The 27537-nt window shown below is 58.2% G+C and overlaps 1 protein-coding gene across 4 annotated transcripts in view; it reads left to right on the forward strand.

The window, feature by feature from the left end:
* The first annotated feature begins 249 nt into the window (after positions 1 to 249).
* Positions 250 to 27537, forward strand: part of TLN1 (talin 1) — a 44234-nt gene continuing 16946 nt past the window's right edge. For 2 of the 4 annotated variants that reach the window (XM_038742540.1, XM_038742541.1), the window contains exons 1-32: positions 250 to 315; positions 9457 to 9600; positions 9740 to 9837; positions 10121 to 10250; positions 11287 to 11439; positions 11606 to 11748; positions 12316 to 12443; positions 13181 to 13241; positions 13486 to 13590; positions 14033 to 14188; positions 14601 to 14702; positions 14836 to 14912; positions 15347 to 15527; positions 15763 to 15876; positions 16407 to 16515; positions 16674 to 16882; positions 17134 to 17232; positions 17605 to 17655; positions 18155 to 18322; positions 18441 to 18735; positions 18892 to 19058; positions 23022 to 23150; positions 23413 to 23529; positions 23827 to 23940; positions 24171 to 24305; positions 24742 to 24870; positions 25044 to 25146; positions 25362 to 25570; positions 25941 to 26060; positions 26321 to 26524; positions 26843 to 26982; positions 27227 to 27320. In XM_038742540.1, the coding sequence (XP_038598468.1) occupies positions 9471 to 9600; positions 9740 to 9837; positions 10121 to 10250; positions 11287 to 11439; positions 11606 to 11748; positions 12316 to 12443; positions 13181 to 13241; positions 13486 to 13590; positions 14033 to 14188; positions 14601 to 14702; positions 14836 to 14912; positions 15347 to 15527; positions 15763 to 15876; positions 16407 to 16515; positions 16674 to 16882; positions 17134 to 17232; positions 17605 to 17655; positions 18155 to 18322; positions 18441 to 18735; positions 18892 to 19058; positions 23022 to 23150; positions 23413 to 23529; positions 23827 to 23940; positions 24171 to 24305; positions 24742 to 24870; positions 25044 to 25146; positions 25362 to 25570; positions 25941 to 26060; positions 26321 to 26524; positions 26843 to 26982; positions 27227 to 27320 (4170 nt within the window). In that variant the 5' untranslated portion in view covers positions 250 to 315; positions 9457 to 9470. Of the gene's footprint in view, positions 316 to 9456; positions 9601 to 9739; positions 9838 to 10120; positions 10251 to 11286; positions 11440 to 11605; positions 11749 to 12315; positions 12444 to 13180; positions 13242 to 13485; positions 13591 to 14032; positions 14189 to 14600; positions 14703 to 14835; positions 14913 to 15346; positions 15528 to 15762; positions 15877 to 16406; positions 16516 to 16673; positions 16883 to 17133; positions 17233 to 17604; positions 17656 to 18154; positions 18323 to 18440; positions 18736 to 18891; positions 19059 to 23021; positions 23151 to 23412; positions 23530 to 23826; positions 23941 to 24170; positions 24306 to 24741; positions 24871 to 25043; positions 25147 to 25361; positions 25571 to 25940; positions 26061 to 26320; positions 26525 to 26842; positions 26983 to 27226; positions 27321 to 27537 lie in introns of those variants that run through there. The other 2 variants (XM_038742543.1, XM_038742542.1) reach the window with 2 other exon arrangements.

Here is a 27537-nt window from a genome sequence, read left to right on the forward strand (position 1 = left end):
AATGATCACTTTATTATTAATAATAATAAACACGTGAGAATGAGAAGCGAAGGTGGCCTCGGCCCCGCCCTGGAGCGGCCGTTAGCCCCACGAACGATAGAGCGGGGGGGGGGCGCGCGGGCTAGAGCGTCTCCCGGAGGCTACCGAGACGAGGGAAGCCTCCCCCCGCACGGCGGACGCGGGGTGGGGGCCAGAGCGCCGCCCCCGTCGGGGGAGGGCGCGCGGGGAGACGGGAAGTCAGTCGGCGGGAGGGCGAGGCCGCAGCGGCGGACACCGAGAGACAGAGAGAGAGAGACGCCCCCGGGAGCCGCGGAGGTACCGGGGCAGGCGGGGGGGGGCATCGTCGTGGGGGGGGGGGGAGACCCGCATTTCCGGCCCACACCCTGAGGAGAATTCATTCAGTCATCCGGCCAGTCATTCATTCATTCATTCATTCGGTCCCGTCGACTGCGTGGCCGGGCTGGGCCGCCCCGGGTGGCGGGTTCGAATCCCGCCGCCGAGGCCCGGCGACCCCGTCTGGGAAACGGGGATGGGGATAGGGGGCGTTTATCGGGTGACGGGGCCGTCAGGTTGGCTCACGGCCTTAATAATCATCATAAGGATGGCATTTATGAAGCGCTTACTACGTGCCGGGCACTGTTCTAAGCGCTGGGGAGGTGACAAGGCCATCAGGTGGTCCCATGGAAGGCTCCCAGTCTTCACCCCCGTTTTACAGATGAGGGAACTGAGGCCCAGAGAAGGGAAGTGACTTGCCCAAAGTCACCCAGCTGACAAGTGGCAGAGCCGGGATTTGAACCCATGACCTCCGACTCCCAAGCCCGGGCTCTTTCCACTGAGCCACGCTGCTTTTCCTATGTCGGGGAGGTGACAAGGCCATCAGGTTGTCCCACGGGGGGGGCTCACAGCCTTAATAATAATAATAATAATGGCATTTATTTAGCGCTTACTATGTGCAAAGCACTGTTCTAAGCGCTGGGGAGGTTACAAGGTGATCAGGTTGTCCCATGGAGGGCTCACAGTCTTCACCCCCATTTTACAGATGAGGGAACTGAGGCCCAGAGAAGTGAAGTGGCTTGCCCAGAGTCACACAGCTGACAACTGGCGGAGCCGGGATTTGAACCCCTGACCTCTGACTCCAAAGCCCGGGCTCTTTCCACCGAGCCGCGCTGCTTCTTCTGTGTGCCAAGCGCCGTTCTAAGCGCTGGGGAGGTGACAAGGCCATCAGGTTGTCCCACGGGGGGGCTCACAGCCTTAATAATAATAATGATGGCGTTTATTAATAATAATAATGGCATTTATTAAGCGCTTACTATGTGCAAAGCACTGTTCTAAGCGCTGGGGAGGTTACAAGGTGATCAGGTTGTCCCATGGAGGGCTCACAGTCTTCACCCCCATTTTACAGATGAGGGAACTGAGGCCCAGAGAAGTGAAGTGGCTTGCCCAGAGTCACACAGCTGACAACTGGTGGAGCCGGGATTTGAACCCCTGACCTCTGACTCCAAAGCCCGGGCTTTTTCCACTGAGCCACGCTGCTTCTAAGCGCTTACTATGTGCAAAGCGCCGTTCTAAGTGCTGGGGAGGTGACAAGGCCATCAGGTTGTCCCACGGGGGACTCACAGCCTTACTACTAATAATAATGATGGCATTTATTAAGCGCTTACTATGTGCCAAGCACCGTTCTAAGCGCCGGGGAGGTGACAAGGCCATCAGGTTGTCCCACGGGGGGCCCACAGCCTTACTAATAGTAATAATGATGGCATTTATTAAGCGCTTACTATGTGCAAAGCGCCATTCTAAGCGCCGGGGAGGTGACAAGGCCATCAGGTTGTCCCACGGGGGGCTCACAGCCTTCATCCCCATTTTACAGATGAGGGAACTGAGGCCCAGAGAAGTGAAGCGACTTGCCCAGAGTCACACAGTTGGTGGAGCCGGGACTTGAACCCGTGACCTCTGACCCCAAAGCCCGGGCTCTTTCCACTGAGCCACGCTTTTAGACTGTGAGCCCACTGGTGGGTAGGGACTGTCTCTACATGTTGCCAACTTGTACCTCCCAAGCGCTTAGTACAGTGCTCTACACACAGTAAGCGCTCAATAAATACGATTGATTGATTGATTGATGAAGACTGGGAGCCCCACGTGGGGCAGCCTCCTTACCTTGTCTCCTCCCCAGCGCTTACAACAGTGCTTCGCGCCTAGCAAGCGCTTAGCAAATGCCAGAGAGAAGCAGCGTGGCTCAGTGGAAAGAGCCCGGGCTGTGGAGTCCGAGGTCATGGGTTCAAATTCCGGCGCCGCCAGCTGTCAGCTGGGTGACTGGGGGCAAGTCACTTCCCTTCTGTGGGCCTCAGTGGCCTCATCTGGAAATGGGGATGAAGACTGTGAGCCCCACGTGGGACAACCCGATCGCCTCCCCAGCCCTCAGAACAGTGCTTCGCACCTAGTAAGCGCTTAACAGATGCCATTATTATTATCGAGCGCTTACTGGGTGCAGAGCACTGGACTGAGCGCTTGGGAAGTCCACAATCACCATCATGATCGTGATGGCGTTTGTTAAGCGCTCACCAGGTGCCCAGCGCTGGGGGAGATACAGGGTCATTAGGTTGCCCCACTCGGGGCTCCCAGTCTTCATCCCCGTTTTCCAGATGATGAGGAAACTGAGGCCCAGAGAAGCGACTCGCCCCAAGTCACCCGGGTGACAAGGGATTAGAACCCGCGACCTCCGACTCCCAAGCCCGGGCTCCCGCCACTGAGCCACGCTGCTTCTCCCCAATACCACCGTTATTATCGTTATTCCGATCCCGAGCCACCGAAAAGTCCGGAACCCGTTTCCCGGCCCTCGTCAGCATCGGGGGAGCCTCCGTTTGGCCGGAGCAGGAGGCATTTGGAGTCCGGGTGCGGGGGGCAACGTTAGGAGGGTCAGGGTGGTCCAACCCTCGCCCAAGATGATGATGGGGCGGGGGTTCAGGATCCAGCCCCCTTCCTGTCACAGGCAGAGCCCTGGGCACTATCCAGCCACCGTTTTGGAGACCCATTTGATCAATCCAGTCGTATTTATTGAGCGCTTACTGTGTGCAGAGCACTGTACTGAGCCCAAGTAGCAATAACAACAGTGACGGTCTTCGTTAAAAGCTCACTGTGTGCCAAGCACTGTTCTAGAGCCTACACGGCTGTCGCGAGCCCCAGGGCGGACACCCCTACCCCAACCCCCTGTTGTTGTAGTGTACCCTCCGACACTACAACAGTAGTAAAGCGCCCGATAAACACGACCGGGGGAATAATAACGGTGGCGTTTGCTAAGGTGCTGGGCCGGAGGAGTCGCTTCCATGTGGCATGTGGGGGTGGGGTCCGCATCCTGCGGAACCGACTCAATAATGTTGGGGCCCGGTCCGGTGTGATGGGGTCCAGAGATCAGATTTGCCTGCGGACTGGAGGAGGGGAGGGGAGGCCGCTCTGGACAAGGGCCCAGTTGAGGACGAGAAGGTGAGGAGCCTGGGGAAGATGGCTGAGACCTCTCCCCCAGCCTGAAGCTTTTGTGCTGAGGAGGGGAAGAAGTTGCTGACCAAGTGAAGGATGGGATTTTTGCCCTGCCCCCAAGACACACACACATAGACACACACGCCTCCCCCCAGGCTCAACTCCCCTCTAAGGATTGTTATTTTTCTTTCAATTTCTGGATGTCTCTCGGTCCCTCCGCCCGGGACCTCTGACTTCCTGCTGCCTCACATCCTCCCTTGCGCTTAAACTGCAAGGCCCCAGTGACCACCCTGCCGGTCCCGCGACCCCTTCCCCGGCAACATCCCCCCGCCTAACTGTCCGTATTTCCTCCGTCTCCACTCGCACTCCCCACCCCGCCGCCCCAAAACGGTTAGAACCGGGAAGTTGAACAGTTCCTTCCCCTCGCGTAGTCCAAGTCAGGGTGGGCCTCTTCTCTGGGACTGGAGTAGAGAGCCATGTGAGGGAAGCGGGAAGGGAAAAGGTGTCTTTGGGTGGGGGTGGGAGCCGTGGGGGAAGAACAGAGGTTTTAACCTTCCCAGAAAAGGGGAAGCAGCCCCGGGGTGGACAGAGGAGGAAGTGGTCCTCGCTGACCACACCCCAGCCCCGCTTGCCTCGCCCTGACCTTCGGTGGCCTTCGGTCTGATTCCGCACTCGGATCCGACTTGGCTTTTGTGGCTCCTCTCCCCACTCCCCCATCCCTGGGATTTGACGCCGGCCTCGTCAGATCTCGACCCTCGCGGGTCGGTCCCCCCCGTGAGGCGAAGAGTTGGAGGCCGTTCTGGGGAGGTGGACTCCCCTGGGACCCCCCGGCTCCCCGCTTCTTCCCCAGCTAGGCCCGTGCCCAGCCCCGTCCCTGCCCACACCCGCCTGCGGCAGGATGTGTCAACCCCTCAACCCCTCCCCGCACCCTCAAGCTACAGATTCCGAGACCAAATTTGGTAAAGACTGAGATCGTCACCATCCCCCTGCCTCTCTCCCTTTCACGCTCTCTCTCTCGCTGCATCTCTCTAACTATACATATAGATATAGATATAGCATATACATACATAGACGGACACACAAACACAGGTCTCTGCTTTTCTGTGGGTCTCGCTGTCTCCGCCGGTGGGTTCCGCTAGCGGTGACCCCCATGCATGCATTCCATTCCTTCCCTTGGGGCTGTGACAGCACCCCCCCCCCCCCCCATCTCCTTCATGAGTTGCCCAACTGTTCAGGAATGCAGCTCTGGAATGTCTGGACAGAGTTGGGAGGGGGGTTAGTTTATCCTTGGGATGGAGCTAGGTGGGGGGGGGCAGAGGAGCTATTTCTGGGATCTGAGATCGGGAGCTAGCCCTGGGATGGACTGCCGCCGACTCATACGAGCCCCCTCCCACACTTGCCCCCAAGGCCAGGGAAACTGGTCCATCCCCAGGAAAGAGGCTGGAAAGTGAGGCAGAGCCCAGCCTGCATTCATCATTCATTCATTCAGTCATTTATTGAGCGCTTGCTGTGTGCAGAGCGTCGTACTAAGACAAGGCGGCAACATATACATATTTATTACTCTATTTATTTATTTATTTATTTCACTTGTACATTTCTATCCTATTTATTTTATTTTGTTGGTATGTTTGGTTCTGTTCTCTGTGTCCCCCTTTTAGACTGTGAGCCCACTGTTGGGTAGGGACTGTCTCTATGTGTTGCCAATTTGTACTTCCCAAGCGCTTAGTACAGTGCTCTGCACATAGTAAGCGCTCAATAAATACGATTGATATAGAGACGGTCCCTACTCAGAATGGGCTCACGTTCATTCAATCAGTCAATCAATCGTATTTATTGAGCGCTTACTGTGTGCAGAGCACTGTCGTAAGCGCTTGGGAAGTACAAGTTGGCAACACATAGAGACGGTCCCTACCCAACAGTGGGCTCACAGTCTAGAATCATTCATTCAGTCGTATTTATTGAATGCTTACTGTGTGCAGAACACTGTACTAAGCGCTTGGGAAGTACAGATTGGCAACACATAGAGACGGTCCCTACCCAACAGTGGGCTCACAGTCTAGAATCATTCATTCAGTCGTATTTATTGAATGCTTACTGTGTGCAGAGCACTGTACTAAGCGCTTGGGAAGTACAAGTTGGCAACATATAGAGACGGTCCCTACCCAACAGTGGGCTCACAGTCTAGAATCATTCATTCAGTCATATTTATTGAATGCTTACTGTGTGCAGAACACTGTACTAAGTGCTTGGGAGGTACAGATTGGCAACACATAGAGATGGTCCCTACCCAGCAGTGGGCTCACAGTCTAGAAGGGGGAGACAGGCAACAAGACAAAACATATTAATAAAATAAATAGAATAAATATGTACAAATAAAATCAATAAATAGAGTGATAAATATGTACAAGCATATATACTTATATACAGATGGTGTGGGGAGGGGAAGGAGGTAAGGCGGGGGGATGGGGAGGGGGAGGAGGGGGAGAGGAAGAAGGGGGACTTCTCACAGTCTAGAAGGGGGAGACAGACAACAGAACAAAACATGGAGACAGGTGTCAAAGTCGTCAGAACAAATAGAATTAAAACTAATTGCACATCAACCCCTAGCCCATGAGTGGCCAAAAGAGTGGAACCTGGATGTTCCAAGTAATCTGACACCCCTCGTTTCTTACTTATTGATTCAGTCATATTTATTGAGTGTTTACTGTGTGCGAAGCACTGTACTAAGTGCTACTTTCCCAATGTGTTCTCCACCCTGTCCCCAATCCTGAGAAATAAATTCCCCCCTTCCCCAAGTAGGGTTCTCCCCTGCCCTTGAACTCAACTGTAAAAACTGACCTGGGCAGTGGAAGAGAAGCCTTGGCCTCGAGGTCAGAGGAACTGAGTTCTAATCCCAGCTCTGCCCTTGCCTGCTGTGTGACCTCGGTCAAGTTACTTAGCTTCTCTGTGCCTCAGTTTCTTCATCTGGTAAAATGGGGATCAACCGTGAACCGTTAACCCCATATGGGACAGGGACCGTGTCCAACCTGATTGTCTTGTATCTCTCTCAGGACTTAGAATAGTGCGTGGCACAATAGGAAGTGGTGAACGAAATACTATCATTTGTAATTATTTTTTCCCCGGCTCCTAGAATGCTGATGATGGTGGTGGTTGTATTAAACGCTTACTGTGAACAGGGGTGCTATAATTTGTAATTATTTTTTCCCTGGCTCCTGTAATGATGATGATGGTGGTGTCTGCATTAAGCGCTTACTGTGAACAGAGACCAAATAATCAGATGGGGCACGGTCCTTATCCCACAAGGGACTCCTGCCGGATGGGTCAGGGCCAATCGTGACTTGGCATTCTTTGCTCTTATCTGGGACATCCCAGAGGTTTCCTTGGCCGCAACATGCCCAGATGATGGACAGGGATGTAGGGGGGGGGGATCCTCTGGGCTCCCTCCTGCCCTTGGACTTAGCCTCCCCCACAGTCACTCCCCCTTGCCGTCCTTGGCCGCTTCGTCCTTCTCCCCGATGGGCTCGGCGCTCCTGTCCTAGGATCAGGTCTGTCTGGCCGGGAGGCTGTCGGGGAGGGCGAAGGAGGTGGAGGCGCTCCGGTGATCAGAAGTGAATGCATCAGCAGAGCCCAGGCCCCTTCTGCTTTTCTTAGGGGAGGAGTGCCTTCTGCATCCCAGAACACAGGGAACTGGCCTCCCGAGAATGATTGAGGGGTCTAGAGATCAGGGTGCTGAATGGGGAAAGGAGCTTCAGTCAGATGGCATGCAAATTCGTGACGCGGTCCATATTTTTGTGGTTGGCTAATTTATGGTCTGTCTCCCCCTCTAGACTGTAAGCTTGTTGTGGGCGGGGAATGTCTGTTTATTGTTCTATTGTACTCTCCCAAGCGCTCTGCCCACAGTAAGCGCTCAATAAATACAGTTGACTGACTGAGGACTGGAAGGGTGACGTGGGGCTGGGGCGAGAGAGGGAAAGACTGACATCGATGTGGGGGAAGGGGCAGCAGGTGGGGAGGTAGGGGCTGAAAGGCCTGGGAAAGTGGCTGCGGAGAGGAAAGATGAGGGACTGGGGCAGTGAGTGGACATGAGGTGAGGAGCAGTGGTAGAGAGAAGTGGAGAGAAGTGTGAGGGCCAGGGGAGCGTGCGGACAGGGTCAGAAGTCTGGGGCAGCAGGTAGGCAAGAAGGAGAGGGGCTGGGGAATCAAGCTTTGCGGGGAGCAAGGGGTTGGAAGACCTGGGGGAAGGGGCCGGGGGCAGCAGGGGGAAAATGTTGAGGGACTAGGGGTTGGAGGGACGACAAAAGGCTGGGGGACGGGGAGGGAGGGATAACAAGAGGGTAGGTAGGGGAATCAGCAAGCCGCGAAAAGACCTTCTGCCTTGTTCCCGAGGAATGAGGGAGGAAGGGAACGCCAGGCGGTATTGAGTGTCGGTCCCCAGGTCTTCCCTCTTGCGTGGATTTACAGGGCGTTTGGGATAAAACACCTTAACGGAATCAGGGAGTGCCTCAGGTGACGACCTTCCGTAGGGGTAGAATGCGCCGTGAATTCAGAGGAGAGGGTGGTGTACTTGTGTTAGAAAACAGAGTGTCCCACTACCCTGGATGCCAAGGGAACTCGCAGGACAAGTAGAAGATGAGGCCTGGAAGAGCCAACGGGACTGTTCGGAGAAGTAAAGGGCAGGGGTGTGGAAACGGGGAAAGTACTCATTTATAAAGTGGATGGCACCTTGTGGGTAATAATAATAATAATAATGGCATTTATTAAGCACTTGCTATGTGCAAGGCACTGTTCTAGGCGCTGGGGAGGTTACAAAGTGATCACGTTGTCCCACGGGGCTGGGGGAGGGGACTCACAGTCTTAATCCCCATTTTACAGATGAGGTAACTGAGGCTCAGAGAAGCTAAGTGATTTGCCCAAAGTCACACAGCTGACAGTTGGCGGAGCCGGGATTAGAACCCATGACCTCTGACTCCAAAGCCCACACTCTTTCCACTGAGCCACGCTGCTTCTCACAGTGTGTCTGCCAACTCTATTATATTGCCGTCCCACGAGCGCTTAGTACGGTGCTCTGCGCACAGTGCTCAGTAAATTTCGTCGACTGACGGTAGCAGCAGGACAACAGTTCAGTCAGTCAGGGAAGGCTTCCTGGAGGCGGGGGGAGGGCTTTGAAAGTGATTTGGGGAAAGGAAGAGGTGGGTGACCAGGGGGTAGAGGACCCAGTTGGAAGAGCCTAGTCCATCAGGTGAGATCAGGGTGGCAGGAAGGTGGGGGCAGGGGAGAAAAAGAGGCGTCTCGGTCAGAGGGAGACTAGGGGTCGGGCGCTCCATCCCACCCCCACCCCAGCTGCCATTTTCTTGCCTCTTAAGGCAAGAGGAAGGAGTGACCTTCCGCAGGATTCTCAGAGCAGCCAGTCACTGAATTGAGCTCAGTGACATCACCGGGTGCCAGGCAGACCCCCTTGTGAGTAGCCGCCTGGCAGAACTGGCAGCCCCGCAACAGGGAGTGGTAGAGATGGGAGGTCGGAGGTCGGGTTTGTCCCTGCCGGGATAGTCAAAATGCAAAAGCGGAGGGGACGAGGGCCCAGCAGCCACTGTCCCCTGACCCTCAGGGTCTCCAGCGGCCAACACGATGACGTGGCCTGGATGGGCACGGAGTGGCTGCAGTGCCATCGATCACGGGCTCCTGCCTATCTTGCTCTGTGCTTCCCAGAGCGGCCCCTGGCAGCACCCAAGAATCCCGTTTACCCCTCCGCCGAACGCCCCCGACGCACACCCAGCTGAAAACCGGACCGTCCGGTGCGAAACCGGGGCATGGCCGGCCGACGCGGCGGCGGCGGGCTGGAGGAGGGAGGCCGGGCCAGCAGCCGGGCATCGGGTCCCAGCTTCCGTCAACCTCCGGCTTCCGCCGGAGACCCACTTTTCAGTCCCCTCGCGGGTGAATTGGGACTCCAGTCCCTCCGGTGGTGTACTGATGGTTCTGCCCTGGCAGGTGTAGCCGCCACCATGGTAGCCCTCTCCCTGAAGATCAGCATTGGAAATGTGGTGAAGACGATGCAGTTCGAGCCGTCCACCATGGTGTATGACGCCTGCCGCATCATCCGCGAGCGTGTCCCTGAAGCTCAGACCGGCCCACGTCAGTCGGGGGCACCCCGCGGGGGGCCGGGGGAGGAGCGGGATAGGAGCCCACGAGGGGTTGGAGGTGGGGCTCATCCTGGCGTCAGGGGCCACGGGGGTAATGAGTCCTTGCTGGGACTGACTTGACTCTCTTCCAGCCAACGACTTTGGGCTGTTCCTGTCAGACGAAGACCCCAGAAAGGGCATCTGGCTGGAAGCCGGAAAAGCCCTGGATTACTACATGCTCCGGAATGGGGTGAGTTATCTTTGCATTCATTCATTCATTCAGTCAGTCGTATTTATTGAGCACTTTCTGTGTGCAGAGCACTCTGCTAAGCTTGGGAAGTCCAAGTCGGCAACGTATAGAGAAGGCCCCTACCCAACGACGGGCTCACAGTCTAGAAGGGGGAGTCTCTCACCCACCCCTTCCTTCGCCAGTCTCCACCAAGGCCCTGGGCTTTCATTTTGCGGGAGCCCGGCCGACTCCACCCCACCATTTCCCGAGGGCTCCTCTCACCCCCTCTCCCTCCCGCCCTCAGGACACCATGGAGTATAAGAAGAAGCAGCGGCCCCTGAAGATCCGCATGCTGGATGGTGCCGTGAAGACCATCATGGTGGACGACTCCAAGACTGTCACCGACATGCTCATGACCATCTGTGCCCGCATCGGTGAGTGGGGAGGCTCCAGGATTTTGGAGAGGTTCAAGGGTGACTGCAGTCCCACCCTCTGGCCGGGGTTACTCACTTTAGCCACTTGTAGGATTGGCTGCCCAGGGCCCTAATTCCCTCCAGATTTTGCAGTTGAGGCTGGGATGTTTTTAGGGGCCCACACTGGTGACCGCTTGGTTGTCGACTCGAGTTGCTGCCACCGCCTCATGTCTCTCCAAATCTGCACTTTCCCTCCCTCCCCCAGTTGGCATAGGCAGCATCCGGGTGCCCACCAACCAAGCAGTCAGTCAGTCAGTCAGCATGCTCCTTAAGGGCTGGTCGCTGGGGCTTGGAGGAGTTTCAACTCCTGACTTCCCCCAAAGGATAGCCGGCTCTCAGACGTTCTCATGAGTTCCCCCAACACGGAACGCATGAGCCCCACTCCTAATGAACAGATGACTGGTTTTTTTTCTTATGCAGGGGACGAACAGTAACATTCGTCAGGAAAGAGATCTCAGATCAGATCTGGGATTAATCACCTCTTCCTGATTCTAGTACTCATTCCTCAGATGACCCCGGGGAGGGTGGGGCGGGGGTGGTGGGATCCTCCCTCCGGAGCCACTGCCCTTCCCTGGAAGTAGCTCCTCTGGGAGCAACCGTGCCCGTAGGTCTTCCTGCTGACCACCGACCTCTGGGTGAACCACAGCGGGTCCGCTCATGGAGCCTTTGCTCCCAAGTCCCTTCCATCCTAAAATGGAAGGTGATCTTGGGGTCTCTGGGGAATGCCTGGCCCTGACTGAGCTGAAAATGCCTTTGGAATTTCTTCCCCACCTAGCCAGCCCCTTCCTCCTGTCCTAATTCTTTCTGTCAGTCGGCTCTGGTCTCCTGATGGGAACAGGTGAGAGACTGACATGCTGTGCATGTGAGCTTTCCCTTGGGCCACTGAGGACCGAACAGTTCCCTGCTCTAGAAATTTCTGGGCTTCTCCCCGACTTCTCTAGGTGGGCGGGGAAGGGATGTCCCAGGCTGTGCCAGCCCCTCTGCCACTTCCCTGCAGGCATCACCAACCACGATGAGTATTCTCTGGTGCGTGAGTTGATGGAGGAGAAGAAGGAGGAGGTCACCGGAACCCTGCGCAAGGACAAGACACTTCTGCGGGATGAGAAAAAGATGGAGAAACTCAAGCAGAAACTTCACACAGATGATGAGTGTGAGCGCGGGGTGGGGGCGGGAGGGCAAGGAAGGGGCAGCCTCACCGCTGACTTGTGAGGCTGGGGAGCCGAAGCAGGGGTTTGGGAGCGTGTCTGGGGCAGGGGCTAAGGGGCTTCAGGTCACTTCTGAAGGAGTGCTCAGGGACCCTCGCCCCTACTCCCTAGTGAACTGGCTGGACCATGGACGGACACTGCGAGAGCAGGGGGTGGAGGAGCAGGAGACGTTGCTTCTGCGAAGAAAGTTTTTCTACTCGGACCAAAATGTGGATTCACGGGACCCCGTGCAGTTGAATCTCCTCTACGTGCAGGTGAGGGGGAACCGGCTGGGAAGCGGGGGGCAGGGGAAGGTTGAGATGGGAGCCTGGGGCGGGACTCTGAGCCAAAAAAACCCCAACCAAAAACCTCCTCGTGTGAAGAGGAGGATGTCGGGAGCAGGGAGAGAGTTCGTTGCTTCCTTCCCGCCTGGAGACTTCCCTGGTACAGGGCTCTGTGGCCCAGAGCCTGGCCCAGGACTGACTGGAAGGTGGTCTGGGGTCCCATCGCGTGGATCCATTGGGCGCAGTGTTTACTGGCGTCGCAGGGTCCTACCCTGCCCTGCTGGGGTGACATCAACCATGCAGGCAGGTCCAGAGAGCTACACCTACTCAGTTTCATCTCTGAACGGTGACAGTGCCCTGGCCTGAAGCCTCGGAACTGGGGAACTGGGGAAGCCCGTTGGCTTGATTTGTGTCCGTTCAGCCTGATCTTGCAGGTGCAGGAACTGCAGGCCAGGCCTGGCCACGTAGAAGCTCACCTGTCCTCCTCATACCCACCTCCTCCATTTCCCCCATTCCCTATCCCCTCTTCTCCCCCTCCTCTTCCTTCTCTCCTCTCAGGCAAGAGACGATATCCTGAATGGCTCCCATCCGGTCTCCTTTGACAAGGCCTGTGAGTTTGCGGGCTATCAAAGCCAGATCCAGTTTGGCCCGTACAATGAGCAGAAGCACAAGCCTGGCTTCCTGGAGTGAGTGACTCCCTCTCCCGCCCCAAGCCCCGGAATCCCCCCACCCCACAGGACCTGGGTCCTGGCATTTCGGGGCCCGCCCTGCAGCAAGATAGCTCCGCGCATATGTACAGTTGTCCCTTGGGTTTTTGTGGCCGAAAGCCCCAGAAGTCCATGTGGCTCTCTGTGTGTGTGAAAGCAGCTCACGGGCAGCGGCTCCCTCAGAAGCGACCAGAGCGGACCTGGGCCCAACAGTTTAGGATGTCTTAGAGTGGTTGGGCTGGAGATTTCTAAACCGTACAGAACTCTGCACACTCTCTCTCTCTCTCTCTACTTTGTTCCCTCTCCCCTCTTCCTCTTTCCCCTTTCTTCTCCCCCTTTTCCCCTGCTCTCCACCCTCTGCCCTCCTCTCTCCACGCATCCCCCCTCACCCACTATTTTGTCGTCACCTTTCCTTTCTCTCTCCCCTTCTCTTCTCCTAACGCGACACCCGATTTCCCCTTTAGCACCATCAACTCTTTCACCTCATCTGAGGTTTCCAACCTGAGAGAGACCCGACCGGCCCTGCCCCTTCCCACCTTCTGAAGGCAGTGCCCGGCTCCCAACCTCCTTGCCCCTACCAGCTCTTGGATCCTCCCATCTACCCCCAGTGAGCGAGGGGGGGGGGGGGGGGGAGGTGGCAGGGAAACAGCCGTCCTCCTCTGCCTCTCCTACCCCCGTACCCTCTCTCGGTTTCTGACGCTCGTTTCCTGGTATAGCCTGAAGGACTTCCTGCCCAAGGAATATGTCAAGCAGAAAGGGGAACGCAAAATCTTCCAGGTGAGTGGGGACTGGTTCAGGGACGTGGGAACGGGGGGGGTCCGTCAGTCAGTCGATGGATGGTATTTATTGTACGCAGAGCACTGCATTAAGTGCTAGGGAGGGAACGAGACAGCAGAGTTGGCAGACCCGATCCGTGCCCTCAAGGAGCCTACAGCCCAACTCTGACCCTTCCCGAGCTCTGTTCCCCCTCTGCCTGGGACTCCTTTCCTCCTGTGGCCCCATTAGCCTCTTCCTCCCCCAGGCCCACAAGAACTGTGAGGAGATAAGTGAGATTGAGGCCAAGGTGCGCTATGTGAAGCTGGCCCGTTCCCTCAAGACCTACGGCGTCTCATTCTTCCTGGTCAAGGTGAGCCCTGGACCGTCCCTTGACCCTCCGTCCCACTCCGGCCATCCCTCTGGCCTGTCCTCTGGGCTCCCCCCCTAAACTCTGTGTCCGGCACCCTGCCCACAATTGCACCCTTCCCTGCCTTGTGACCCCACTGGGACCCGTTTCCCAAAGGCCCCCAGCCCGGGTTTCTGTCTCAGGTGTGCCCTCCTCCCCTTGGACGTCCCGCCTCCCCTCCCTCCTCTTCCCTTCCATTCCTCCCTCCCTTCCGTCGCCCCTGCTCCCTTCTCCTCTCCCTCCGCTTCTTCTCTTCCCCTTACTGTTTCTCTTCTCTCTTCTTCCCTTCCCTCTCCCCGCTGGATTGCTCCGTGGTTGAGGAGTAGAGCTGTTCCCAATCCTGGGGACTCCTTTGAAGCTCTGCATCTGTCTGCCCCAACTTTGTCCCCTGCCCTCCCCACTTCAGGAGAAGATGAAGGGGAAGAACAGGCTGGTGCCCCGGCTGCTGGGAATCACCAAGGAATGTGTCATGCGGGTAGACGAGAAGACGAAGGAGGTGATCCAGGAGTGGAATCTTACCAACATCAAGCGCTGGGCGGCCTCCCCCAAGAGCTTCACCCTGGTGAGGAGCGGTCCTGGGGCCGAGGCCACCGAGGGGTCCAGAGGAGCGACAGAAATGCAGAGGATGGGCCGGACCGGACGGGAGAAGGCTGATGGGGAAGAGCCGGCCTGGCTGTCTCTGCAGGGGCTTGTCCGGAGGAAGGAGAGACACCTGAGGGCGGGGCAGAAGAGAACGTGGCTGAGATTTCCGTAGGAGGGGTGGATATTCGGCACCAGGGAGCATTTCTGACCGCTGTGGGAAAGGGGAGGGCTTTCTTTTCTGGACATCTCAATCCAGGGGAGGGAGAGGGGTTGCCCTGCCTTCCCCTAAAGTCCCTTCCCATTCAATCCCAGGATTTCGATCTCTGTCCCTGCCGTTGCTCTCATCAGCCCCAGCTCATACCCAGGTCGCTCTTGTCCCCCTTTGCCCTCAGGACTTTGGGGATTACCAGGATGGTTACTATTCAGTTCAGACCACAGAGGGTGAGCAGATTGCCCAACTCATTGCCGGCTACATCGACATCATCCTCAAGAAGGTGGGGAGTGCGTTCCTCCCCCTGCCCCTCCCCGCCGCGTGACATTCCCTCTATTCAACCCCGATGGCACCACGTTGCCCTCAGAAGAAGGAGCCACCCCCGTCTTTCCCTCTCCTTTTATTTTTTTCTGCAGAAAAAGAGTAAGGACCACTTTGGGCTGGAGGGCGATGAGGAATCCACCATGCTGGAGGACTCGGTCTCTCCCAAGAAGTATGAATTCAAACTGGCTGTCAGGAGTTACTGTCCCTTGAGGGAGGGGGAAATAGAGAAAGACAGACAGGGAGGGAGAGATAGGGATGGAAAGGTGGAGGAAGAGAGCGGGGAGGTGGAGGGAGAATGGTTTAGGGGGTTCAGGTGGGTAAAGGGAGACAGAGAGGGGTGGGGGGTTGAGGGGGAAAGAGAGAGAGCACAGATGTGTGCGCTGTCCCTGCCCAATTGCAGCCATGGTATAACTAGGAATTCATTCCTGCCTCTCTCCCCTCTCCTCTGTCTGCCGTCCCCACTCCTCTGTCTGCCGTCCCCACCCCTCATCCCCGTCGTTTGTTACCGAGGAAGGAGTGGAGCTTCGCCCCGGGAGGGGAAGGGGAGTGACCTTTGGTTCCTGGCTGAGCGGCCACCCCCAACCCTCTCCGCCCCCGCCACAGGTCTACAGTGCTGCAGCAGCAGTATAACCGAGTGGGTAAGGCGGAGCAGAGCTCCTTGGCACTGCCTGCCATCATGCGCACCGGAGCTCCCGGCCCTGAGAACTTCCAGATGGGCAGCATGCCCGCCGCTCAGCAGCAGATCACTAGCGGCCAGATGCACCGGGGGCACATGCCCCCACTGGTAAAGACCTCACCCCCCCTGAGGCCCGGTGGGCTTGCCCTTCCCCCGGCCCACGTCCAGGGGAGGCGGTCCCAGGAATGGGCATGAAGGGCAGGGCCCTGGTCCACGAGGGAGAGCCCGGGGGATTGGTCTTCCCTTCGCTGCTGCCGCCTCTCCCCCTCCATCTTTCCCTTCGTCTCTCTCCCCTTTGTCCCCCCCCCCCCCCCCCCGTATCCTGTCGGACATCACGCCCCAGACCTCAGCTCAACAGGCTCTCACTGGCACCCTGAACTCCAGTATGCAGGCTGTGCAGGCCGCTCAGGCCACTCTGGATGACTTTGACACCCTGCCTCCCCTCGGGCAAGATGCGGTAAGCCCTGGTGTGGGGGGGATGCGTGGAAGTCAGGAAGAGGGAAAGGAATTGAGGGAGGGAGGCGGGGAGCGGCAGCGGAGGAGGAGCTGGCCCAGGAAGGGCAGGGAATCGGGAGGAAAGTCCCTCCTGGGTGGGCCAGGGGTGGTGGGAGTGGGGAAGCTGGGCTCGGGGCAGCCCACCCAACTGTTTCGAGCCTTCGTCGGCCCGAGTGGGAGCAGCTTCAGGAAGGTAGAACTTAGCAGGACTGAGGATCGCAGGAGCGCCCCGGGACTCCTTGTCCTAGCCTCCCTCGGTGACCGTCGCGTTCTAGCCCTCTTCTCACACCACCGTCCCCTCTCTTCTCCCTCCAGTTCCCTCCCCACGGCCTCTCCCTTCCTCTCAGTGTCCATCCACCCTTCTCACCCTTCCCCCAGAGGTGACACCGGACCCCACCCGGCAGGGTCGTGCCCCTAGTTCTGGGATCTGGCCTGTGATTCCCCTCTGAGGAAGGCCAGGGCCTGGGCTGATGCCTTCCGTTGCTTTCGCAGGCCTCCAAGGCTTGGCGTAAGAACAAGATGGATGAGTCGAAGCATGAGATCCACTCCCAGGTGGACGCCATCACTGCGGGCACAGCCTCAGTGGTGAACCTGACAGCAGGTGAAGGGGATGTGTCCTCGTGGGAGGGACTGCGTGAGGGCGTGGCCCGGGCTACCCCCGCCTGCCCCTGCTCTCCAGTCCTCGCGGGGTCATACAGTCCGCTTTCCCGCCCTGCTCCCTCATGCTCCTTCCCTTCCCTCCTCTCCCTCATCACCCAGGGGACCCCGCGGAGACGGATTACACGGCCGTGGGCTGCGCGGTGACCACCATCTCCTCCAACCTGACGGAGATGTCCCGAGGTGTCAAGCTCCTGGCCGCCCTGCTAGAGGATGAGGGCGGGAGCGGGCGGCCCCTGCTGCAGGCAGCGAAAGGCCTGGCGGGGGCCGTGTCCGAGCTGTTGCGGAGTGCCCAGCCAGCCAGCGCCGAGGTCAGAAAATCGGCAGGGAGGAGGGAGGGCAGGATTGGGCAGTTAAGAGGGGCTGCCGGGGTGGGGGAGCTGGGACAGGAGGAAAGGAGGATCGTACCTATCCGTCAGTCACCGTCCTGAGCCTCTCGGGGAGTGCCGCGCAACGGAGTTGGCAGACGCTCCCTCCCCGCAAGGGGTTTACGGTCTACGGGGGGAGGCGGGCGGTGAAACGGATTATGGCCCTCCAGTCAACTGTCTCCCGACTCCCCCAGCCACGTCAGAACCTGCTCCAGGCGGCTGGGAACGTGGGCCAGGCCAGCGGAGAGCTACTCCAGCACATCGGGGAGAGTGACACTGACCCCCATTTCCAGGTAGCTAATCCCGCTCCATTTCCTCTTCCTCCCCTCTTCCCCCCCACCAGCCTCTGCCCCCCCACCAAGCCCTCAGTCCTTGACCCCTGGGAATCATCTGTGATCCACTTCAGGTGGTGCCCTCTGACTCCCAACCCCACCCCCCAGCCAAAAAAAAAAAGGGAATCTACCCTATCAAATGTACCCACCTGTGACCCTCTTCTAAGAGAACTTCTGGTCTCTGTCCAGGTTCGCTTCCTTTCTCCCCCCACCCCTCACTCCCCCAGGAAGCGTGATCCATCTCTCGCTGCCCCTGCCCCATGGCGAGAGGCCTGTTGGCCTCCGGCCCCGTTTTTCCCCCCACTGATGTTTGCTCCTGGATTTCCTATGCAGATGTCTGTACGCAGAGGGTCTGGGGCTCCGTCCCCCCCGACTCCCCCGACGGTAAAGGCCCCTGAGGCTGGGCGCTCTGGGCTCTGGTTGCCCCGAGCCGTATACACTCATTCTGTCCCCCCAAGCCCCAGGGAGGGGTGCGAGGGGTTGGGGAAGGACGGTCGGAGGGTGAGCCAGCCGGTGGTCTCCCCTCCTTCTCCCTGGGGAACTGTCCGCCGGGCTCCTCAGCCCCAGAGCGAAGGACGGTCGGCGGTCAGGAGAATTCACAGATCCCCTCCCGCCAAAGTGAAACTCCCCCTGCCCCTCCGAGTGTATCCGTCTCGTGAGCATTCCTCTCCTTGGTGTGGGGTCTGTCCTGTTGTGGGCTTTTGGGCTTGGGCTGGCGGGGCGGGTCATCGGCCTGGGCTGGGACAGTGAAGCTGGTGGCTCCTCTGCATGCCGCGTCCTCCGATCTGGACGGGAGAACAATCAGCTTCTGCATCGGGGGCCTAGGGGAGATGAGGGGGTAAGGGTGGGGGAGGAGGATCCCGCTGACCATTTTCCCCCGCAGGACATGCTGATGCAGCTGGCCAAGGCGGTAGCCAGTGCTGCGGCGGCGCTGGTGCTCAAAGCCAAGAGCGTGGCCCAACGGACCGAAGACCCTGCGCAGCAGAACCAGGTCATTGCCGCGGCCACACAGTGCGCCCTCTCCACCTCCCAGCTTGTGGCCTGCACCAAAGTGAGTCGTTGCGGTGGTGGTTGCGGGGGGGCTTCCCTCGCCTCTCCCCGGCAACGGGGTCCCGGTCCCAGGCCCTCCGCGCCCTCTCCGCCCTCTGACGCCCACGTTGCGTCCCCAGGTGGTTGCTCCCACGATCAGCTCACCCGTGTGCCAGGAGCAGCTGGTGGAGGCCGGGCGGCTGGTGGCCAAGGCGGTGGAAGGCTGCGTGGCCGCGTCCCAGGCCGCCACGGAGGACGGGACCCTCTTGCGGGGAGTGGGCACGGCAGCCACGGCCGTGACGCAGGCGCTGAACGAGCTGCTGCAGCACGTGCGGGCCCACACCGCCGGGGGGGCCCCGGCCGGCCGCTACGACCAGGCCACGGACACCATCCTCACAGTGACTGAAAACATCTTCAGTTCCATGGGTGATGCCGGTGAGGGTTGCTCGTTTCCCCCGTCCCGCCCACAGGCCCCCGGGATCCCTCGAGGGGTGCGGCATCGCCTCCCAACCCACTGCCCTTGTCTGCCGGGGCTCCGTCCCCCCCCGGCCCCAGCCTCTCACTGTCCCTTCCGCTTCGGTGGCTCTCCAGGGGAGATGGTGCGACAGGCCCGCATACTGGCCCAGGCCACCTCGGACCTGGTCAACGCCATCAAGGCCGATGCCGAGGGGGAGAGCGACCTGGAGAACTCACGTAAACTGCTCAGTGCAGCCAAGATCCTGGCGGATGCCACGGCCAAGATGGTGGAAGCTGCCAAGGTGGGTAGGAGGATGAGGGAGGGAGTGGCTGGAGGGAAGCAGCCCAGCCCTGGGACTCGGAAGACCTGGTGTTCTAACCCCGACTCTACCAAGTGCTTGCCGCATGGGCAAGTCACGTAACTTCCCTGTGCCTCAGTTTCCTCAGCTGTAAGAAGGGGGATTAAATATCTGTTCCCCCTCTTACTTCAGACTGTGAGCCTCATGTGGGGCTGGGACTGTGTCCAACCTGATGAATCTGTATGCACCCCGTTGCTTAGAACAGTGTTTGACACATAGTTAATGCTTAATACCGTATCATCATCATCATCAATCGTATGTATTGAGCGCTTACTATGTGCAGAGCACTGTACTAAGCGCTTGGGAAGTACAAGTTGGCAACATATAGAGACAGTCCCTACCCAACAGTGGGCTCACAGTCTAAAAGGGGGAGACAGAGAACAAAACCAAACATACTAACAAAATAAAATAAATAGAATAGATATGTACAAGTAAAATAAATAAATAAATTAATAGAGTAATAAATATGCACAGACATATATACATATATACATACATATATACATATATATGTATATGTATATATATATATATACACATATATACATACATACATATATATATATATATATGTATATATATATATATATATACCATAAAAAGGGAGACTTGGGAGAGGGAGGGAGCCCTCCCAAACCCCCAATTTTGGAACCACCAAAGTTTAAGGAGGCTCAGCGAGCGCCAGTTGAGCGTGGTCCCTACTCCGCAAATGAGATCAAAATAAGACACCCGTCAGAGTCCGTTTAATTGAAACAGTCAATGACTTGCGGAGCGCTTACTCTGCGCAGAGAATTGTACAAAGCCTTTGGAGTACAATACAGTCAGTAGATATCGTCCCTGCCCTCGGCAAGCATACGCTCTAGCTGGGGTAGACGGACGTTAAAATAAGTTGCAGGGAGGGGGAAGCAGTAGCAAATAAAGATGCCGACGTAAATGGAACGGAGACTGGGGGTAGGGGGGCGGCCGGCCTATGAGTTCTCAAGTGCTTAGGTGATGTAGAAGTGCTGCGGTAGCATTTGGGTGGAAGAGGGTCAGAGGGAGATGGGAGATTAATCAGAGAAGGCCTCTTGGAGGAGAGTTTAGGAGTTTCTACTTACTGCGGAGAGGACCGGGCAACCGTTCGAGGGTTTTGAGGACTGGGGAGACATGTGCAAAGTGGTATTTTAGGAAAATGATCGGGCAGCGGGGTGAAATCTGGACCGGAGAGGGGAAGAGACTGGCGGCAGAGAGGTCCCGCGAGTAGGCTGTGGGAGTAGCCGAGTCAGAATAGGACAAGTGTTTGGGCCAGCTTGGTGGCCGTTTGGATGGCGAAGAAGGGGTGGATTTTGGAGACGTCTGGAGGAAGATCCACCAGGATTTAATGACGCTTCTGTGCCTTGTACTGTGCTACAAGTTCATTCATTCAATCGTATTGAGCGCTTACTGTGTGCAGAGAACAGGGCTCAGCACATGGTAAATGCTCAGTCGATACTGTTGATTGATGGGCAGTCTGAATATGTGGGTTGAAGGAAAGAGGAGTCAAGGGTGATGCCATGATTCCGGGCTTGAGAGGCAGGGAAGAAGATCTCGGTGGTATCAGTTGTGATGGGAAAGGTAGGTGGAGGAGGGAAGCTGAGTTCAGTTTTGGACATACTGAGATGGAAGTGCCAGCGGGACAGGAACGAACAGATGTCCTGGAGGCAGAAGGCGGTGCAGGGTTGCAGAGGAGAGAGGATCATCATCATCATCAATCGTATTTATTGAGCGCTTACTATGTGCAGAGCACTGTACTAAGCGCTGGGAAATACAAATTGGCAACACATAGAGACAGTCCCTACCCAACAGTGGGCTCACAGTCTAAAAGGGGGAGACAGAAAACAAAACCAAACATACCAACAAAGTAAAATAAATAGGATAGATATGTACAAGTAAAATAAATAAATAAATAAATAGAGTAATAAATATGGGGCTAGCAAGGTAGATGTGGGAATCCCCCAGCTAGGCTGAGGGACTCAGGCAGCAGTAGCGCTTAGAACAGTGCTCGGCACATAGTAAGCGCTTAACAAATGCCTTCATCGTTATTATTATTGGAAGAGGAGGAGCCGATCGGGGCGAGCTTAGCCGGGACCCAGTGGTTCAGGTGCCCGGGGACCCTGAGCAGAGTCCAGATTGCCCCGTCAGACTGGGCCGGAGGGCTCCTGCCACTAATAATAATATTAATGATGATGGCATTTATTAAGCACTTACTACGTGCATAGCACTGTTCTAAGCGCTGGGGAGGTTACAAGGTGATCAGGTTGTTCCACGGGGGCTCACGGTTAATCCCCATTTTACAGATGAGGTAACTGAGGCACAGAGAAGTTAAGTGACTTGCCCCAAGCCCCACAGCTGACAAGCGGCGGAGCCGGGATTTGAACCCACGACCTCTGACTCCAAAGCCCCGGGCTCTTTCCACTGAGCCGCGCTGCTTCCAGAGTCCCAGTTGACCCGACCCCACAACCTGTCGACTTAGGTGGCCTCAACCGCCCTCAAAATGGCAGGTGGAGAGGTTGGGGCCTAAAGGGAGAGCAACCCTGAGAGAAGGCATTCATTCAGTCGTATTTATTGAGCGCTTACCATGTGCAGAGCACTGTACTAAGCGCTTGGGAAGTACCAGTTGGCACCATAGAGAGACGGTCCCTACCCAACAGTGGGCTCACAGTCTAGAAGCGGGAGACAAACAAAACAAAACATATTAACAGAATAAAATAAATATAAGGCAGCAGGGACCTCGGAGTGGTTGTACACTGTTCCCTCAGATTACCAGTTCGGTGTGCAACTGTGGCCAAAAAGGCTATCTGAAGGCTGGGCATGCCGAGGAAGAGGGTAGAAAACAAAACACCAGACATACTTTATCCTTAAAGAGAACCATAGCATGCCTCCACCTGGATTACTGGGGAGTGGGTGGGAGGGGCATCCTCGTTGAGCTGGAGAAAGCGGCTAAAACGTTCAATCCTAATAATAGTAATGGTTTTCGTTAAGTGCTTACTGTGGGCCAAGCACTGTTCTAAGCGCTGGGGTAGATACAAGGTAATCAGGTTGTCCCTCGTGGGGCTCACAGTCTTCATCCCCATTTTACAGATGAGGCAACTGAGGTACAGAGAAGCTAAGCGGCTGGCCCAAGGTCACGCAGCAGGTGGCGGAGCGGGATTAGAACCCACGTCCTCCGACTCCCGAGCCCGTGCCCTTTAAGTGCTAGGGAGAATACAGTACAAAAGAGTAGGTGTAGACGATCTCTGCCCACAGGGAGCTTACATACTAGAGGGGGAGACACCGATTAATTGGCATCCATACGAGGGAAGACCGAAAAGGCAGGTGCTCTCAAATCTGGCCGAGAAGGGGATGTGCTTGAAGTGTAGAGGATCATGAAGGAGGTGGATCGGGTAATTGTGGAATCATTATTTGCCAAACTCCACAGCCTACCACAGGAGAAGGGGACACCCACTGAAGCTCGAAGGTGCAAACAAAGGGAAGCATTTTTTTTTCACCCAGAGAGAGGAAAAAAAGAACACTAAAAAAAGGCAGATGGAATCTGTGCCCCCAGGAGATTGGGTAGCCAAAAGTATCCGTAGATTCAGGAAGGGTCTAGCCCAGTCCGAAAGGAGTTGGTGAAGGAAAAGTTAAAGATGTCGGTCCATCCCCGGTCACGAGGCCGCTTGTCCCATGGCTCTGCGTGGGGCCTGACCGTGTTGCCCAGTGGGTGACCTCCCGTTCAGAAGGAGCCGCTCCGCAGCGAATATCTCCCCTCTCCTCCAACTGTACCCCACTTGGTCACCGCCGTTTTGAAGGGCGACTTCAGCTGGGGGGGTTTCCAGGTTATTTCCGCGTGGCCAGGAGCAGATTCCTTGGAGTGTGGGAGTCAGGCCACCCGTCTGTCTGTCCGTCCAGGGGGCGGCCGCTCACCCGGACAGCGAGGAGCAGCAGCAGCGGCTGAGGGAAGCAGCAGAGGGGCTGCGGATGGCGACCAACGCTGCCGCCCAGAACGCCATCAAGAAGAAGCTGGTCCAGCGGCTAGAGGTTGGGCAGGGTGGCCGGGAGGGCGGGGATACAGAATTGGGAGGGGACCCACGGGATTTATTAGGAGAGGAAGCTGGGACTCGTTTCAGTCTTCGAGAAACATCGGGTCCAACACCTAGACTCTTCGGGTTGGCTCGAGGAGAAGAAGACGGGGAGGGGACTGGGACGGCGGGGAGGGTGACTGGCAGTGCTGGGGAGGAAGGAAGGAGGATCGCCTGGGGGGGAAGGGGTCCACCCAGGCCTAACCATCCTCTTCCCGCAGCATGCCGCCAAGCAGGCAGCCGCCTCGGCCACCCAAACCATCGCAGCTGCCCAGCATGCGGCCTCAGCTTCCAAGGTCTCCGCTGGTCCCCAGCCTCAGCTGGTGCAGAGCTGCAAGGTGAGCCCCCGCCCCGGACGGGCGGGATGGCAGGGGGGTTGTGTGGGCACTCAGTGGGGCGCGCTCACCTTGGCTTCTGCCAGGAAGGTGTTGGGGCCATTGGCAGGGAGACCGTGGGGGTCAAGTCAGATCCGGAGCCGGGGCCAGGCTGGAGCCGGCCCCCGCTGGCCTTACCGGCTGTGGCATTCCTGGGATGACCCGCAAGCCGGGTGGGGAGTGGGGTACGTTCTGTCTTGGGGCAGAGAGAGGCACCAGCTGGTGGGGCGTGGGGCGGTGACTTACGGTCCGTTGTTTCAGGCCGTGGCGGAGCAGATCCCGCTGTTGGTGCAAGGCGTCCGGGGGAGCCAGGCCCAACCAGACAGTCCCAGTGCCCAGCTGGCTCTCATTGCCGCCAGCCAGAGCTTCCTGCAGGTCTGAGTACCACCTGGTCTTCTCTCCTGTCCTTTGCTCCCTTGCCCTTCCCCTCCTCCCACCCAGCGTTCCCCATGACACCTCCCAGCACTCTTGAGGAAGCAGACCTGTAGTTCCCAAGATTGTCTCCCTACCTTCCTTCCCCCATCTTTTCTCTTTCTTTTCAGCCCAGGCCTTGCCCATCCGGGCAACTTCATACTTCCTCTCTCTGTCCTCTTCCCTCCCCGCAGCCAGGTGGAAAGATGGTGGCGGCTGCCAAGGCTTCAGTCCCCACGGTGCAGGACCAGGCGTCTGCCATGCAGCTGAGCCAGTGCGCCAAGAACCTGGGCACCGCCCTGGCCGAGCTACGCACCGCTGCCCAGAAGGTTGCGGGCGGCGGGGACTGGGAGTGTTGGGAGATCTCGGGGTGCTGGGGACTTAGAAAGATGGGGGAACGGGGCAGGAGCGTGGGAATCCGGGAGAACTGGGATTAGCGGGGGTTGGGGAAGCTAGGCGCCCAGGAGAATGGAACTGGTGGTGACCAGAGATGCCAAACGCAAGTCTCTGCATGAGGAAACACGCGGCCTCTTCCCCGTCCCATCCTGATTTGACCCTCTTTCAACCTCAGTCACCTTACCCCAGTTCCCGCCAGTACAGTTTTGGGGCCGGAGAAGCCGGGTACACCGGGAGGGCGGGCGGGGAGAGATCGTGTGAGGACGGATGGGAAGAGTGGGATGGGAGGTGCCGGGGTAGGTAGCCCTTGGAGGGGAAGAAGTTTGGAGGCTGTTGCCGTGCTGGCTGACAGGGCTGTGGCCTTTGCAGGCTCAGGAGGCCTGTGGGCCCCTGGAGATGGACTCTGCCCTGAGCCTGGTGCAGAGTTTGGAGCGAGACCTCCAGGAGGTGAAGGCAGCAGCCAGAGATGCCAAACTCAAACCTCTGCCTGGGGAGACGGTGAGCCACTCTCCTTGTCCCCCCTGCCCTTCCACCTTGTGCAGCCTTCCATCACCTCCCGACTCCTGCAGTCCACCAGGAAGTGGAGCCCCCCCCCCCCCCCGTGCCCTAAACCTCTGTCCGAGGAGATGGGGGAACGAGGGAACTAGATCTCGATCTTTCTGTGCCCCCAGATGGAGAAATGTGCCCAGGACCTGGGAAACAGCACCAAAGCCGTGAGCTCTGCCATCGCCCAGCTGCTCGGCGAAGTGGCCCAGGGCAATGAGAACTATGCAGGTAGGGGCGGAGGGGACTGGGCTGGGGAGGGGCATCAGTTGGGGCTGGGATCGGGGCGCGGAACTGGCTGAGGCCAGAGGATCTGGGTGGGGGATCGGCCAGGGTGAAGGGGAAGTCCGGGCCGTCACCGGGGTATACCTTTAGAAGGAAGAGCCAGGCTCGGTAGAGGTGGGGGTGGATCCGGGGGGTGACCCTTGCCTCTCTCCTTTCCTCAGGAATCGCAGCCCGGGATGTGGCAGGAGGCCTGCGGGCACTGGCCCGGGCAGCCCGGGGCGTGGCCGCCTTGACCTCGGACCCCATGGTGCAGGCAGCCGTGCTGGACTGTGCCACTGACGTCCTGGACAAGGCCAGTAGCCTCCTTGAGGAGGCCAAGCGGGCAGCTGGTCGGCCAGGCGACCCTGAGAGCCAACAGCGCCTGGCACAGGTCAGAATTATGGAGCGATTCCAGTGAGCAAGGCCCCCCCACCATAAGGGAGCCTGGCCTTGTCCATCCTCAGCCCGTCGGGCTTGTCCTCCTCCCCTCATCCCTTTCCCTATTTCTCCCCAAGACCAAAGAGGTAGCTGATGTGCCTGAACTGGATTGGGGAGGAGGAAGGAGAGTGGAGGATGGGGTGGGCCGGGGGGAGGGTGTGTGTGTCCCACTCAGAGGGGCCCAGGATCCGTTCGCCCGCCACCAAGCCTCACCCCTACTGCTTCGTCGTCACCCTCTGAAAAGCAGCCGCCGCCACCCGTCCCTCGGCTTTTGGGAGCGGGCCCGGGGTTAGAGTCGCTGCCGTGGTTCTTCCCTGCCACAGGTGGCCAAGGCCGTGACCCAGGCTCTGAGTCGCTGTGTGAGCTGCCTGCCTGGGCAGCGCGATGTGGATGATGCCCTGCGCACCGTTGGGGATGCCAGCAAGCGGCTACTGGGTGACACGGTGAGGGGGGGGGGCGGTGCCAGATGAACCCCCTGACCTGCTCCCCCGGTTCTCCTCCCCCTCTTAGCTCTCCCTGCTCCTCCCGCCCCAGCTTCCCCTTTTTCCTCTCCTTCCTTACCCCCCTCTCTAGCTCTTCCCTACCACCCCCGGGTGCCCCCCTCCGCATCTATTCGCCCCCACCAGCCTCAGCAGGCCTCAGCCGTCCCTGGTGTCTGTCCTTTCTCTTCCTCCCAACACGCATCCCCAACTTGTCTCCGCAGTCTCAGCTTCCCGCCAGCAACAAGACTTTCCAGGAGGCGCAGAGCCAGCTGAACGAGGCAGCCGCGGGACTGAACCAGGCAGCCACGGAGCTGGTGCAGGCTTCGCGGGGCACCCCCCAGGATCTGGCCCGAGCCTCGGGGCGCTTTGGCCACGACTTCAACAACTTCCTAGAGGCCGGCGTGGAGATGGCGAGCCAGGCTCCGGTAAGGGAAGGATGGGTGGAAGTCGGGAGAGCAAGAAGGGAGTGAATCCCGGGGGCGGTCGGGGGGGACGGGTCCAGGTGACGGAGTTCCTAGGGAGACGCGGCCGGGGGGCCAGTTTGGAGGATTCCCCGAGACGGGAGTACCTTGCCTGGCTTCTCTCGCCGTGACGTCCCCCTCTTCAATGCCTTACTTCGGTCCCAGCTGGAGAGAGGACCTCAGGGAAGCTCCCGGGCACCTGGTGGGCTAGCAGGTTGGGCGAGGGCGTGGGGAAGTCCGAAGAGGTGACTTACTCCCCCTTGAGAATCTCCCCTTGGACAGAGCCAAGAGGACCGGGCCCAGGTGGTGTCCAACCTGAAGGGGATCTCCATGTCTTCAAGCAAACTGCTCTTGGCGGCCAAGGCCCTCTCCACGGACCCCGCCGCCCCCAACCTCAAGAGCCAACTGGCTGCCGCGGCCCGGTAAGGAGCCCCACCGCCCCGCCCTGGCCACCGAGGGCTGGGGTGGGGTGCGGGCCGAAAGAGAGCCGAGCCTGGGAATCTTGAGCCTAGGGAGTAGAGTGGGGGGCATAAGAAGAGGAAACCCCAAGCTTGGCCTGGAGGGCTGGTGGAGCAAAGAGAATAAGATCAGGGAATGACCTCTCTTTGCTCTCTTCTCCGTCTTCCTTTCCTTCCTTCCACTTGTCCCCCTCCTGCCTGTCCCCAGAGCCGTCACTGACAGCATCAACCAGCTCATCAGCATGTGCACCCAGCAGGCTCCTGGTCAGAAGGAATGCGACAATGCCCTCCGGGAGCTGGAGGTGACGGGGCCGGGATGGGGATGGGAGAGCTGGAGGGGAATGGGTGGGAGACAGGGGTGCCAGAGGGGAAGGGGAAAGGGAGACCGCGGGGATGGGTGTGGGCCCGGGGGCGGGGGGCAGCTCAGCCGACCCCCCGATGGCCTGCGGTTTGCATTTTGCTGGCTCTCAGGGCGGGCGGGGGGCGGGTAAAGGGGTTCCCTGGGAGCTGGCGAAGAGG

This window comes from Tachyglossus aculeatus, unplaced genomic scaffold (assembly GCF_015852505.1).
Source record: "Tachyglossus aculeatus isolate mTacAcu1 unplaced genomic scaffold, mTacAcu1.pri scaffold_12_arrow_ctg1, whole genome shotgun sequence".
NCBI lineage: Eukaryota > Metazoa > Chordata > Mammalia > Monotremata > Tachyglossidae > Tachyglossus > Tachyglossus aculeatus.